Source organism: Anarhichas minor, unplaced genomic scaffold (genome assembly GCF_050575085.1).
Source record: "Anarhichas minor isolate MPS153535 unplaced genomic scaffold, ASM5057508v1 ptg000045l, whole genome shotgun sequence".
NCBI classification, from domain to species: Eukaryota; Metazoa; Chordata; class Actinopteri; order Perciformes; family Anarhichadidae; genus Anarhichas; species Anarhichas minor.
The window spans coordinates 8,869,567-8,884,447 of NW_027466491.1; the positions used below are offsets into that span (position 1 = coordinate 8,869,567).

Sequence of the window (14,881 nt, forward strand, 5' to 3'; positions counted from 1 at the left end):
TCAGAAGATTTATTACACGGTTAGAAATTTCATTTAATTTCATAGTTTGATTCAGTGGTTTTCAACATGAGGATTGTATTCTATTTACAACATGAGAAGATTGAGTGAAGCCTGAATTTAGATACTTTTTCTCCAACTTTCTGAACGGATTGTGAGTTTATGTTCACTGTGGATCTGAACTACTGTTTGAAACAAGTGATTTTAAACTGAATGTAGACAAAACTTAACTTTAACACCATGCAGGTGGACGGGAATGTCGGTCAGTCTTCTACTTTGATCTCGACTCAAATATCTCAACTATTGGATGGTTTTCCGTGACATTTTGTAGACATTCATGCTCCCCAGAGGATTAATCTAGAGGTCAAATTTGTCCAATACTTTGGTGTTTGACCCAATACCTTCAGCCTCACCTGTACGTTTTACAGGAACCATGAATTGTCCTTTAGTCTTGTTTCTGCTGTAACAAATTGAGTTTCCTTAGTTAAGCATTTCTGTATTTTTGGGTGTTTTTATGTTATTATTCCAGTGTGGTGTTGGGCGATATTACTCAGCCGCAGAAAACGTTTCTCTTTTTGCCGTTCCCCTCTCTGCTGTGCTCTGCTTTTCCAAAGGAAACATACGTGGAATTGTTTTTGACTGTGCGGCTCTCGCTATCTCTTCAAACAGAACTAGAGTGCTTTTATGCCTGGAAACACACACACACACACACACACACACACACACACACACACACACCTCCAGAGCAATGGGCTGTTGTATAATAAGATAAATCTGCACCTGCGTCATGGAGAGTATGAGGGGTTTGTCAGGACCATGTGTGTGTGTGTGTGTGTGTGTGTGTGGGGACAAATGCATTTGTAAAGACTGTAGGATGCATTTAATAAACGGTATATTGGCCTATAATTCCTTTGGAATAATAATATCTCCCGCTCTATGGCTTCTATGTCTAATATGATGCATTTAATGTGATTTTTAAATGTAGAATTCATCATTATTTTATCCTTTTTTTAATCTTGTTTTTCTCCTTCTCTAGTTTTAATTAAGTAAGTTTGTTGAAGACAATTTTTAAGTTTAATGTTTGGTCCTTTTATTAAGCACAAATGCCAAACATTCACTTCTTCCAGCTTCTCAAATGTGAAGATCCACAGATTTTTCTGTTTCATGTCATTTTAAATTAAATATCTTTGGACAAAACTAGCCATTTGAAAACAATATATTTGTTGTTGTTATTTGAGAATTGCTAATAAATTCAACAATTTGTTTACAAGCAAGTAAAATGTACAATTTCTGTACGGTGAAATGAACTATTAGTTCCAGAACTACTATCATTGTCTATATGTATTATTTATCCGGTCCTGATGGTCTCGTGTGTCTGCTCACAGCTTATGAAGCTTGTGGACAGTGGTGGTGATGAATCATCGACCAGCTGCCTCTAACAGACTCTCTACTGTACGGCTCGGGTCCAAACTATCTGAACAGGTGGTCAAGTGGCTTCTAAAAAGCCTCTCCCCTCTCCCCCTTTCCTCCCCCCTCCTCCCCATACTTCTCTGTGGAGAAACTGACAACCTGTATCATCATATTACAAGGCACCAGATGGGAAGAGTAACCTACCATGTACGCTCCATAAAGAACTGTATTTTTCTTATTTATTCTGCAGAAAACAATATGAATAATGTCCCTCTTTTTAGAAGCAGTGGATCATCCGTCATCCTACTCCTGAAGTTCAGAAGTTTAAGTTGATTTTGCTGCTGAAAACGTGTAATTATTTAATTCTGCTTGTATAAAAGCGAGCGGGCCTTCTCCGTGTTTATGTGATCAGTAATGAGACATGTTGGTCTCATGCTCTGTAAACCATCCCGTCACATACCAGTCTTCACTTAGAGGCTCATCTGGGAGCAGTTCAGACCGGCTGTGATCTCCGTTCGGACCATTATCTCCAAACCGCAGCTCGCTTTGAGGCGGTTTGGTGTTTGATGTGCGAAAGGAGAAAGTGAGAGTCTAACGATGATGAATGACGAGGCAGGTCGACTGAACGTGTGTGTTGATGTGTCGAAGACCTCCGTCTCTGGAGGCGTTCGGTCCGGGCGTTAGTGTTGTGGTAGTTTGGGCCAGAGGTTGCTGTTTTTGGAAATGTTTAATTTAACACGGTGCTAATTAGAGAGCGAGAGACCTGTGAATTGGCTGGATGTCGTCTTTAGCTCACTGATACGAAACTGGAGTCAAGAAATGTCTCCACATCTATTTAATGGATTGTCATTAAGTTTGATAAACAATCACAGTCCCCATTAGATGCTAACATGCTAACTAACAAGCGTAAACATCACAACTCTTTTCTAGTTTAGTAGTAAATCTCTGTGTCTTTGCAAATTACAAGGAACAAAAAGTATAATAAAGTCGATTTACATATAATTTACTGACTCAAAAAGGTGAATTCAGTGTAAAGTTATTCTTTAATTTTAGACATTCTTGTCCATTTTAAAACCAAAATAACTACAAGTTGTTGTGATACAATAGACACAGGTGTGTCTGTATAGGGCCTGATAATGGACACAATACCTGCGTGTGCGTGTGTGTAATGACTATAATGGAGCTCTAGTCACCTCTGCAAAAGTGGAAAATCCCGTAAGAGCCTGAACACACACACAAAAACACAGATTCCCACATCAAGCTAGCCAAAACACAGACGTGAGTGACACCCAACCACCGTGAGCCAAATGCTAATGTTTAAACCCACACACACACATCAGCATAATGATCAGCCAGAACCAGCAGAACCAACAGAACGTCGAGGTTTCTACCTAGAAATGTGCGTGAGTTCAGCGTTTATTGGGATTGTTGCTTCATTTTAAGTGTCACAGGGAAGAACCAATGACACACAGGATGTTGGGTTATTCGGCACGCAAGTCAGTCAGTCAGTCTACACCTCATCACTATGCGTAAAGCCGAACATTATGCATGTTATGGAGGGATGAGCTGGGTGTGTGGAATGCTATTTACCGCAATCAGGGCGATCCTCCACCAAAGAACTTGTTCGTCGACTGATTTAGACGATAGATAAGTAAAACTGAGTTTCTCCACAAAGAATCTGGAAACAACGTAGTTAGGTTGAGGAAAAGATTGTTGTTTGTGTGAAGATGACTACAGAAGTGGTCATAGTAGTGCTGCAAACACATGCATTAATGTCTGTTTGCTGCGTGTGAGCAAGGAGACTGAGGCTCATTTAGTAATGGAGGTGTCAGAAGTGACTGATGGTGACTGGCTGCTCGTTCTGTTGCTTCATATCTGACTCACGGAGGCCGCTCAGAAGCCCGCTTTCATCGTCCGCCATTGCTGCCGTTTTGTTTGCTTGCTTTTGCCTACTTTGGCTGAATATGTTTAAATTGTATTTAGTCTTTTTGTGGCTTCTTAAAAGTCGTGAACGACGAGCTACTTTGAAGACATTTGACACTAGTTTCCCACACTTTATCGACTAAATGATGAAAGATTAATTAGAAAAACAGGTTCATATCTTTAGTTGAAGCCCAACATGCCTGTACTGTATGCACTGGCGTTCAGCTTTGTGAACAGGAAGTGAGGCTCATTGTTGGCTCACTGTGTTCAAACACACACATACACACCTATTCCTGCTCCATGAAGTTTCATAATCTCAACACCCCCCCCCCCCCCCACACACACAGACCTCTCTGGGCCTGTTGCTCAATTCTTCTTGTGCTAACAAATGTGTGGAAAGACTCTGTCATTCCGACCTTTTAGTGTGTGTGTGTGTGTGTGTGTGTGTGTGTGTGTGTGTGTGTGTGTGTGTGTGTGTGTGTGTGTGTGTGTGTGTGTGTGTGTGTGTGTGTGTGTGTGTGTGTGTGTGTGTGTGTGTGTGTGTGTGTGTGTGTGTGTGTGTGTGTGTGTGTGTGTGTGTGTGTGTGTGTTTTCAAGCGGTGTCTTTTTAATGAAAGCCATTTTTCAGTGTAATGAGAACATTTCAGTCAGCGGCTCCAGTGTGTGCTTGGACATGTTTAATGTTATATTTATCTCCAAAGCAACCAAATTAACTGCATGACTAGCAGCTGAGTGGCCGCTAAGGACATTTACGAAACATGTTGGAATATAATTACTACTAAAGATAGAAAATTCACTTAGTTGTGGGAAAGACGTTTATTTCCTCCTCTTGTTTGTTTCTTCGTCTCCCTGCACACGTCCTCATTCTTTACTTGTAATCTGTCTTTTCTTTTCTTATTGTTCTTTTCTCTTCCTTCCTCATCCTTCTCTTCCTCTTTCTTCTAAACCCTCCTTCTTCCTGTTGTATTCGCTTGTGTCTTCTCATCTTTCTTTGCTTTACCTCCTCTTTGTTGCTGTTGGTGAAGGTCTTGATGGAGGACCACCCAGCCCTCCAAACAGCCTCCTTGTGGTCTCCTCGTGGACTCCTCTCAGAGAGTTCAACCATAACTTCGTGTCCCATACTCTTGCCGTCCATGTTTCCGTGTTGTACTTACTGAACCACGGTGGAAACACGCAGACAGTTCCGGGTGATGTCAGCGGTCCACTTTGGTTCACATCATTGTGTCGAGCTTCTCGTCTCTCTGCGGTCCAGATGGTTTAGTCTACAGGTTTCACTTCTCTGTTTGCAGAGACAAAAGCATCATCTACTCTTCTGAAGAAAAATAAACTATTTCTCATGTACTGTACTTAAGTACAATTATGACGTACTTTACTTCTATTTTCTGCTACTTTATGCTTCTAATCTACAATTCAGACGGACGTATTGTACTTTTTACTTTTAATCTTTGGTTACTTTGCAGATTGATAAAACAAAAAATAATCAGCAAACTATTTATGAATTATTATTATTGATAAAGATGGGATTTCATTGATCTTTTGGGGAAATTCACAAGCTACACAGCAGCATATAGAAAATATCAGCCCACCCTAAACAGCTGCAACACTAAAGTAATGTACATATTAATGCATCATAAACTATCGGCTAAATCAATGACATATTATCTGCCGATATTGGTCCTGCTGATATATTGATCAGGCCATCATTGTTATTAATGGGAAGCCTTTACGCTGAATTGATCTTATGAGCAAGACGTGTTGATCAGAAGTTTTCAAAAGCTGTTTTATATTGAAAATGCTGACGAGACAGAGACGGCTCCAAATCTCTCTCAGCCTTGAAGTCCTGGAATTAACCCAGCTGTAAATGAAAAGTTGTCTTCTAGAGAAGAGACAGAGGTGGTTACTGTTAGTTTATATAGTAGTCGGCTCTGCATAACACAGATGGAGGGATCTATAAAAGGCTTTAACAAGGCTGCACTCTGTCTGCTGTACGAGCGTCCATTAACTCGGGAATGTCCACTTAAGAAGAGGAGTTTGTCTCCGTCCATTAGCTGAGGAAAGGTGTGAACACTTCCACTTGTGCACTACATCTATGTGGCATTGTATACGTGCATCCATTAGTGCAGGAATTCTGGGAGGAAAGGTGTGGTCGATCTCGACTTCCCCCCCCCCCCCCGACCTCAACAGGAAGTAACATGGAGGGTGAGGAGGGCAGAAAAATGGACACAGGTGAATTTAGAGGAGACCAAAAATGAGCTAAAGGGTGGAAAGAATCAATAAAGTTGATCCCATTTGAATTAACAATGACACCAGAGATTTTATTAAATGTTTGAGGGGAAGTTTACAGGCAACTGTATTCAATTTAACCGGAAATATAGTTTCCAATAATAAAATTGACAGAAAGTTAATCGACAACTATTTTCCAGCTTCTCCAAAGTGAGTTTTGGACTGTTGAGCAGACATACTAAGACATTAGATGATGTCACCTGTGACTTTATCAAAATACATTTCAATATTTTATGATATTTTATTGACCAAACTGGGAAAATAATCGTAGAAAAGTAGCTGTTTGAGAGAAATACAAAGTCACAGCGAACTAAATCAACTGAAATAACAGTAATGTGTAGTAATCTGTATAATTAGATTCATTGAATAATTGGAGGAACATGTCAGACTGGCAGAGGGCCAGTATAATATAACCAGTATAAGCTTGCTTGTTAATGTTTTGCTAAGTGAAATGACCTTTGCTTTGGTCATTTCAAACATACACTGCCGAGAGGAACTTCAGTAAACACAGAAACGTCTTTCTTGTCCTTTAAAATATAAGTTAGATTCAGTCAGCACAGAAAAGCTGCTGTGTTTAGTCTACTCATAACACAGAAACACAGTCCACTGCTTTAGGGTCTATTTAGCTGAGCTCGGCGTGTTTTGTCTGCACACACACACACACACACACACACACACACACACACCTACACCTACATGGTGATGTCATCTATTTAAAGATAGTGGATGCAGACGAGTGTGACAGTGTTTAACAAAGGCAGGAATGCTGCAGGTGTGTGTGTGTGTGTGTGTGTGTGTGTGTGTGTGTGTGTGTGTGTGTGTGTGTGTGTGTGTGTGTGTGTGTGTGTGTGTGTGTGTGTGTGTGTGTGTGTGTGTGTGTGTGTGTGTGTGTGTGTGTGTGTGTGTGTGTGTGTGTGTGTGTGTGTGTGTGTGTGTGTGTGTGTGTGTGTGTGTGTGTGTGTGTGTGTGTGTGATAAAAAGTTCTCTCTCACACACTGAAGCAGACTAAACTTTTAACTACCTGGTTTATTTGTGAAACCACAGTCGGGGAACATGGAGGCTCTGACAAAGAGATAAAGATACAACTTTATCTCCGTATCTGTCGTCTTCTTCTTCTGTCTCGTCCCTTTTTATTGTCCCCTTTTCTCTTCCTCTTTTTTTCCAGTGTTTCCTGGTAGCTCTGGTACCAAAGAAGAGTCACTTCTGCTTTTTAATCCAATGCTTCAGGCAACAAGAGCAGGACGGAGACATGGAACTTAATTATTCCTTAAATATTGAATCAGATGTTTAGCACTGTCAGTTTTTATAGTTAGGACTGTATTTTTAGTAGTCTATTCCTATTCTAAAGCTGGGCCATAATAGGAATACATCTGCAGTCATAAGAGTTTTTTTGTTGATTTAAAATAAGTGCCTTTTTATACATCTTTCAAAATGTCAAACTTCACCTCTAAAAGCACAATTTGTCCACCATCAGTACCTGCAATGAGACCAGTAATATGAGCCTTTATTCATTGATATTAGCCACCTGTACAGCATGTACAGCATCTCAAGAGACATTACATATTTTGATATCTGTTCCAGTTAAAGGCTTGATTATCATCTTTTATTGTAGTTTTTACCTCCAAAATTTGGCTAAATCCCTGAATCAATTTGACAACATCCTCGTTTCTGTGTCTCTCCATCTCCCAGAAATTAAATACAAATTCAGTTTTACAAAGTCTGTCTTGTCACCATTTGTTATAAGATTTAGGTCAACATTAAGCTTCATTACTGAGCCTCGCCTGAAATACAGAAGGCCTCTGCTAACATCAGCAAAAGGAATGCATTTTATGAAACATGTGTTTAAGCTTTGAGGGACACATTTAATGAGTGAGGTTGCGGTTTAAGTTGTTATCTAGTACTCGCCCAGGGACAACAGATGAAAAGGAGTATTGTGCAATGTCTTGTGCAACACATGTATTGTAAATTAAGGGAAAATACGAATGAATGGCTACATTTTAATTCGGTTATAGTTTTAGTGTCCTGATTCTGAATTAAATCTTCTGGGATTCGACTTTATGCAGATGATGTTGCTCTCTGACGTTCAGAATTTTGTTCTGTAAAAGGTGATTCAAAGTTGAAAGCAGGCAGCGTCGGATACAGACCTCAGCTTCAGTGTTAGTCAACTTAAAGATGGATGGATGGATATAAGTGAGATAAGTATCTGTTTTCTGTTGCAAATCTACTTCTTTATTCTTCGTTATTGAAACCCAGCTACTGTCTTTGTTCTTTCCTTCTTCCCCTCTGTCCAGTGTCGATCCTCCAGCTTCAGTGGGAGGATTCGCTGTGCTCTTAAACAGGACCATGACCTCATCGTGTTGTAGCTCCGCTGTGCTCTGCTTATCTTTATTTGTTTGGATTTGGTCACTATGACCCTCCCAGTTCCTCTGAACCTGCTCCATTCTGAGCTGGACGTCCTGATATTCACACCCACCAGTGTTGGAATGATATATCACTATGTCGGTATTAGAATACAGCATTCAGGCAGTGTTTTGCTCGGTTTAAGAGTAGCAGTGATTCCAGCCATTAAGCCTGTTATTATCAATCATAGTTTTCAGTGTTCAGTTTTAGTGTCACATGACGGTCAAACAGTTGTTTCTTTACTCTGACAAGAAGGACATTTTGGAGGAAGCATTGGCATTTTTCTCATGTTTGCTAGCAGACTAAAACTAATTCTACAAACTAAATCTGGTAGTATTTCCCTCAAGGGGGCAACTCCCCCCCTCTGTCTGTCTCTGTGTCTTTCTGTGGAAGGTAAGATAACAGATAATCTCCTTACCTGTCACTTCCTGGTAATAATAAGCTTTGACTCATCTGACCCGGCAGGTGCTTACAGGGAAGACTGAATGGGGGGAAAAAGGTCAAACTTCACGATACTCGGTTAAACAACAGGTTTTTAGAAATAAAGGAATCTGATAGCCTCAGGTTCGTGGTGTCGTAATGTTATTTGTGTCTTTGTGTGGAATTGTTGAGGTCCGCTGTGTCCCTGTGTGTCCTCCCTTATTAATCCTGATGAGTCAGTGTCTGTGTCTCTCAGGTTGATTGACGCATGCAGACAGACGGGGATTTCCTTTATGCACCAATACAGGATTTAGATGAAGGAGCTTTTTAATGAACGTCTGTAGTTGTGTTTTATTCCCTCCATTATCTATTCAATGAATTCTACGATAACCATTCATCACATCTGGGGCTGATTTTACTGTTTTTCTTTTATTAATAGTTTGAACATGTGGTGAAAAACATCCATCACAGTTTCCCAGAGCCCAAGATAAAGTCTTTTAAATTGCTTATTTTGCCCAAACAACTTCCCAAAACCTGAAGATATTCAGTTTACCGATATTTTTAAACTGAGAAAAGAAGCAAATGGTATTTAAGAAGCCGGAACCAGTAAACGTTTGCCATTTTTCCACAATGAATTACTGATAATTTCTTTTTCTGTCAATTGTTTCCGTACTTATGAAGACAAAAAGACACAAAAACTGACCCAACGTCTCAATATCAGGATATTAATAGATGCTGAATGCAACCTAGTGATCCGAATATTAATCTTCCAATAGACTATTATAGAAAAGAAGGATTCTTTTCCTGTAATCTACAATAAACATCCAGTTTTGACGTTGCATTATAAGCATACCTGTCCAGTTCACCTGCTGTAGAGGGATCATCAAACTCTCTTTAATCTTATCTCAACACGTGATGATGGACTTGTTCAATGTTGTGAGTATATGTAAGTCCCTTTAGCTCAAACACAGACATTACAATGTTAAAAACTCAGTGTGTGTGTGTGTGTTTGCAGTGTTTGCACATGTTGCATTGGCACCTTGTCTTTCTCTTGAGCAGTGTGTGTTTTCCATATAAGGGTTGATGTGCCTTCAAAGCCTCCCTGGATCGTGCACTATGTGTTTGTGTGTGTGTGTAGTTTTTAATAGACTTAGACGAGGGCTGCACTATGCCCATGTAAGCACACACACTGCTCTGGAGAATTAAAGTCCGAAGACACACACACGGACACAAGATAAACATGTTAATGTGTCACTTCTTTTTCCTGAAAGCATCTGCATACATTTTAATTGGCTGTGAGGTCAGTGGACGGGCTCTTTACAACCGATTATGGAACACATTTGGCTTTGTCATGTGACCTAAATTATAGTCCTGCATGTGTTGTGTGCAGTTGCAGCTTTGTGTTGTTGTAAAATAATAAAACAGGAGGGTTGGGCTGTGTGTGGTGTGACTCATAATATCCTGCCTCCTTATTTCTAGTTGTTGAAGCTCGCGTGCAGATGTTTGTCTCCGTAACGTACAGATGTTAGTCCATCATGAACCCAGTCGCATACAGTGAAGCCTCTTGTGCAGCCGACTTGCATTGTTGAGTTTCCTGCAGCAGGTTTCCATGTTTTGCCTAAATTTAGAAGTCAGTCGCTCGGCATAAGTCCCAGATTGTGTTTTTGTCAGGCACCGGCCCTCCAGCAGTGAGAGTCCGAACCTCTGGGGATTTTTGAGGAAAAGGAGGAAATATAAACGTCACAAAGTGTCACTTTTAGTCCGGGAAAATGAACCTGGCTACCACAGTATTTTATTTTTATATTTCCTGATGTATATATTCCTACATTTTCTTTCTTTGTGTATTAGTCGATTAATCGGTACTTTTGGTCATTTCTATGCTTTTTTTTCATGCCGAATGACTTATTTCCAAGAAACTTGTGATCACATCTCTGCTGAGACCAGCTTTAGTGTGTTTGTTTGTGGAGAAGAGGAACAGGACGCCCTGCTTCACTCTAATTGCTGTACATTAACTTTATAATCTGTACAAATTGGTGCGGAAGAACTCAAGTCGTGCACTCGTCCTCGTGTCGCGCTGCCGTTGTCTGAACCGGGGCCGCGATGTTTCAGTGATCTCGGTCGACTTGTGACTTATCGTGTCACGTTTCTCTTTGTCAGGATGTGGAGAAGGAGAGAGAGCTGCGGACCGAGTTCAGCAGGGAGGAAATCAGGCAGAGGATCGAGCAGTACAACATGCTGACTAAAAACCACCTCAAAATGACACTGGTGAGTGGAGAACACACACACACACACACACACACACACACACACACACACACACACACACACTGGCTGAGTCAGTGAGTTTTATGTATTTGAGCTTGGAGCTTGTTTCTCCTTTAAAAACGTTACACAATGAACTCTTTTATCTAAACTGGATCATGTATGATATTTACCAAAGTGCCGAAGCCGACGTCACACTCAATATCGTGACTAATATTCAATCATACTGGTGTTTTAATTGTAAAAAAGACTTGATACTCAGTGGTGGAAGAAGTATTCGGATAATTTACTGAACTAGAACCACAGTGTAAAGTATTCTCAGCTAAATGTACATAAAGTACTTATAATGCTGAATCTCCTTTAAAATAAGTCTGTTATTTTGCTCCTGCATTAAAAAAGATGAATATGAATAAGAGCAGTGATGAGCGAACATGCAGAGTCCTGCAGGCTTTTTAGTAACGGTGCGCTGATGTTTCAACATCCACGCTGCCGTCCTCGACCTCCCAGCATTCCTCAGCGCTCGCATCAGAGTGGCGTGATGTTATTCCTGCTATTGTTCTCCCCCACACTGTTTCCCTTGGCAGCATGAAAGGTGTCTGAAACTGTATTCACAACCATGACGCACTATAAGGCTCTGTTACATCCAGTGAAAATGAAGGATCATAGGTGAAGCAGAGGTTCTGTACTGCCGGATATCCACCAGTTAAACTTACTGTGAGGAACTCGCATGTTATGGTGATTCTGGCGGTCCCTGTGGACAGAAGTGGTAGTGTTTCTGAGCACCAGAGTCCCTTTAGAAAAGCTCTCATTTTACTGCAGCAGGGTCTGACAGTCTGACCCTCTCAGTCCTGGTTCCAGCAATACGTCCTGGGTCTCCAGCAGCGTGGTGTCGGTGTTGGCTCCCAGAGAGGAGAAGCTCTGCTCCTGGAGGAGGAGGAGGAAGAGACGCTGCTGCTGCTGCCGGGAGCAGAGCTCTCCTCCTCCCTCCGGAGCTTCGACTGCAGGTTGAAGGAGGCAGCAAAGCCGGATCTGGGTCTGTCCACGGTGGACTGGTGTCTGCTGGAGGATCTGGGTCTGTCCACGGTAGACCGGTCTCTGCTGGAGGATCTGGGTCTGTCCACGGTGGACCGGTGTCTGCTGGAGGATCTGGGTCTGTCCACGGTAGACCGGTCTCTGCTGGAGGATCTGGGTCTGTCCACGGTGGACCGGTCTCTGCTGGAGGACATTGATAGTACACTAAGAAGTGTTTTCTTAATTTGAATTAAAGTACAAAACGAGAGAAGAAGATATTTCAACCTTAAATCAGCCGGTGTAGTAAAAATAATCCATCTGAATCAGCAGGTTGTTGGGTCAAATAAGAGAAAGAAAAAGTAAGTTATGAGTCTGAAACCGGTTCCTCAACACCTGTTAGAGTCGATAATATCTCTACGTGAAGCTCTCAGACATTCAGTCTTTACCTTTCTTTGTCATTCTGTCCTCCCTTCTTCTTGTCACTTCATCTGTGAAGTTTCTCTTTGTCACCCTATCTAGTTTCAGCTTGTGTGTTTTTTTTGCTTCTGATCTCGTTTGTCGGCTCATGACCTAAACACACACACACACACACACACACACACACACACACACACACACACACACACACAGAGTCCTCCAGGCTCCACATGGAGTAATGAGATTAAGATGCTCTTCCCCGGTCTGGGGCCATCTGTCCTGCAGGACGCACTGGGTGAACTGGTCTCCTCTGGGAGAGATCATGTAGCACGTACTGTGTCTAGAAAACACACTTTTGATTGTTATAGACTCTGATTTTACTGATGTTTTCACTATTTTTATGATGAATTATTCAAGTAAAACGTCCTCCGTTTGCAGAAGATGTGCTGCTTTTCTTGTGTGAGTCATTTTTAAAACTTCAACGTACGGAGCTAAGGAGTTTATAACCGAAATATCTCACCGTTAATATCCGTATATTAAACAAAAAGAGTAAACTATTGATCAAGAAACTCATTGGCAAGTAAATAAATTAAATTATCTCTCTGCCTCTCTATTCTCTCTCTCTCTCCCAGAATCCTACTGGTGTGTATACTGGTTTCATTCAGGTCCAGATGGATCTGAGGAGGCCGGTGACGGTGCGGGGGGGTCAGAGAGGAGCCGGTGGAGGCCGGGTGGAGGAGGCCTTCTATCTGCCCAGAGGAGTCACCAACACCCTCCACATCGGCTCCAATAACACAGTCAAACAGGTGGCTCTCACACACACACACACACACACACACACACACACACACACACACACACACACACACACACACACACACACACACACACACAGTCAGCACAACCTAATTAGGGTCTGATGACAGACGGGTTGATTTCAGACGCCGGCTGATGTTTTCTGACATGTTGATTAACTTAAACTGATTGAGTTCATCAGACTCAGAATATTTAGTTTCTGATTGGCTGCCAGGTGTCTGTTAATTAGAAATAAAATAATTTAACATAGCTAAGGTATAAGGTGTATATAGTCCCTTTCAAACACAACACACATTGCTTTAAGGCAAAGAAAGGCATTTAAACAATAGAAACCATACGTAAGGCATCCAGTTACTGCGCTGAAATAAACTGACGTAGTTATTATCTTAAAGTTTAATCGCACCTCTAAATTATTGCTCAATGTACATTAGTATGCAGGTCGTTTACAGACCCTAAAAACCTCAATTTCAAGTTTTGTTTTGTTAAACCTAGAGGAAAAAACAACCTCAAATATTGTTTATTAAATCTAAAAAGGGATTGTGTCATTAGATTCAAAACAGTCAGAGGAGCACAAACAAAACCACAAATGAGAAATCTGTAACGTGAACTAACAATAACTTTGGCAGAAAGTAGCGTTTTAATGTCGGAGACCATTGTTCATGAACATCGTTAGTTGTTTGATCTCAGAGTAATATTACCCGTCAGCCTCCATCAGATCATGAGAGATAAAGAAATACATTATAAAAGTACAGTAGTAATCCTGTAAGCTTTGCTTTGTTTAACCAAATAACAATGTTTAACCGTCAGCTAACGAGGTTCACATTAGTGCCATTAGCGTTTTGATATTTGACTTATTCTGTGTGTGTGTGTGTTCAGGTGATCGTCGCCCTGCTGAACAAGTTCACAGTCGCAGACAACCCGGCCAAATACGCCTTGTTCAAACGCTATCGCAGGGAGGAGCAGGGTAAGACTGGAGTCTACTCTGTGTGTGTGTGTGTGTGTGTGTGAGAGACAGTGAAAGCGACAGGGCTGGAGACAGTGTGTTTCATGCCACTCATGCCAAGCAAGCTTGGTATCAGATGCTTCGGCACTGACATAGTGTTGTGTGAGTGTTTCTTTGTGTGTGTGTGTGTTTCTGAATGCCTCGCCCTAATGTTGCTGGATGCTGTGGGGCTCTACCCACTATCAACAGCTCACCAGGAATACCCTCGCATGTATATATAAACACACACACACACACACACACACACACACACACACACACACACACACACTCTCTTTATGAATCAGCAGCTGTTGCTTGATTTCAAATATCATCTTTAGCGTCTCACAGAAAGGAAAAAGATGGAGTTTATGGGTCTCATCCTATAAAACAAGTTATTAAATTGTTGTTTTTATATCTTGTTTGAAGTCTGTGAAACATTTTGCCTCCTGGTCTGTTGTTTAGCTCGTTGCTGGAGACGTACAGTGAGACTCGGCTAATAAAAGACGTCGTCTAGACAGACGTCTGACAACAGATGTGTGCAGACTGAGCTTCATACATAAACCTCCCAGACAATAGTGGGGTGAAGCTTCTATTTAATATAAGCAGTTGAGTTGGCTAGCTGTTCCCCCTGTTTCCAGTGTTTATGCTAAGCTAAGCTAAACAGGCTTCTAGCTTTAGCTAGATATGAGGGAGTGCTATCAATCTTCTCTTACTTTCAGCAAGAAAGCAGATTATTATTTGATGGTTATTCAAAGATACTTTGATACGTTGTCAGACTTGGAAGACTTATATCATATCATAATCACAACTCTCTCATTTACAAATTTAACTGATTTAATCAAATTTATTTGATCTAATTTACATTTTATTTACAACTATCGGTATCGGCCTTAAAAGTCCCGTGTTTGTTGGTCTGTCTGCTGTGACGCCGCTTCAGTCTCTCTCGGTTTTTCTAAA

The 14,881-nt window shown here is 41.2% G+C and overlaps 1 protein-coding gene across 2 annotated transcripts in view; it reads left to right on the top strand.

The window, feature by feature from the left end:
* rassf3 (Ras association domain family member 3) overlaps positions 1-14,881 on the top strand; it is a 40,656-nt gene that overhangs the window by 22,635 nt on the left and 3,140 nt on the right. For both annotated transcript variants that reach the window (XM_076111901.1, XM_076111902.1), the window contains 3 exons: positions 10,591-10,698; positions 12,756-12,929; positions 13,816-13,903. In XM_076111901.1, coding sequence (XP_075968016.1) covers positions 10,591-10,698; positions 12,756-12,929; positions 13,816-13,903 — 370 coding nt within the window. The remainder of the gene's footprint in view (positions 1-10,590; positions 10,699-12,755; positions 12,930-13,815; positions 13,904-14,881) is intronic.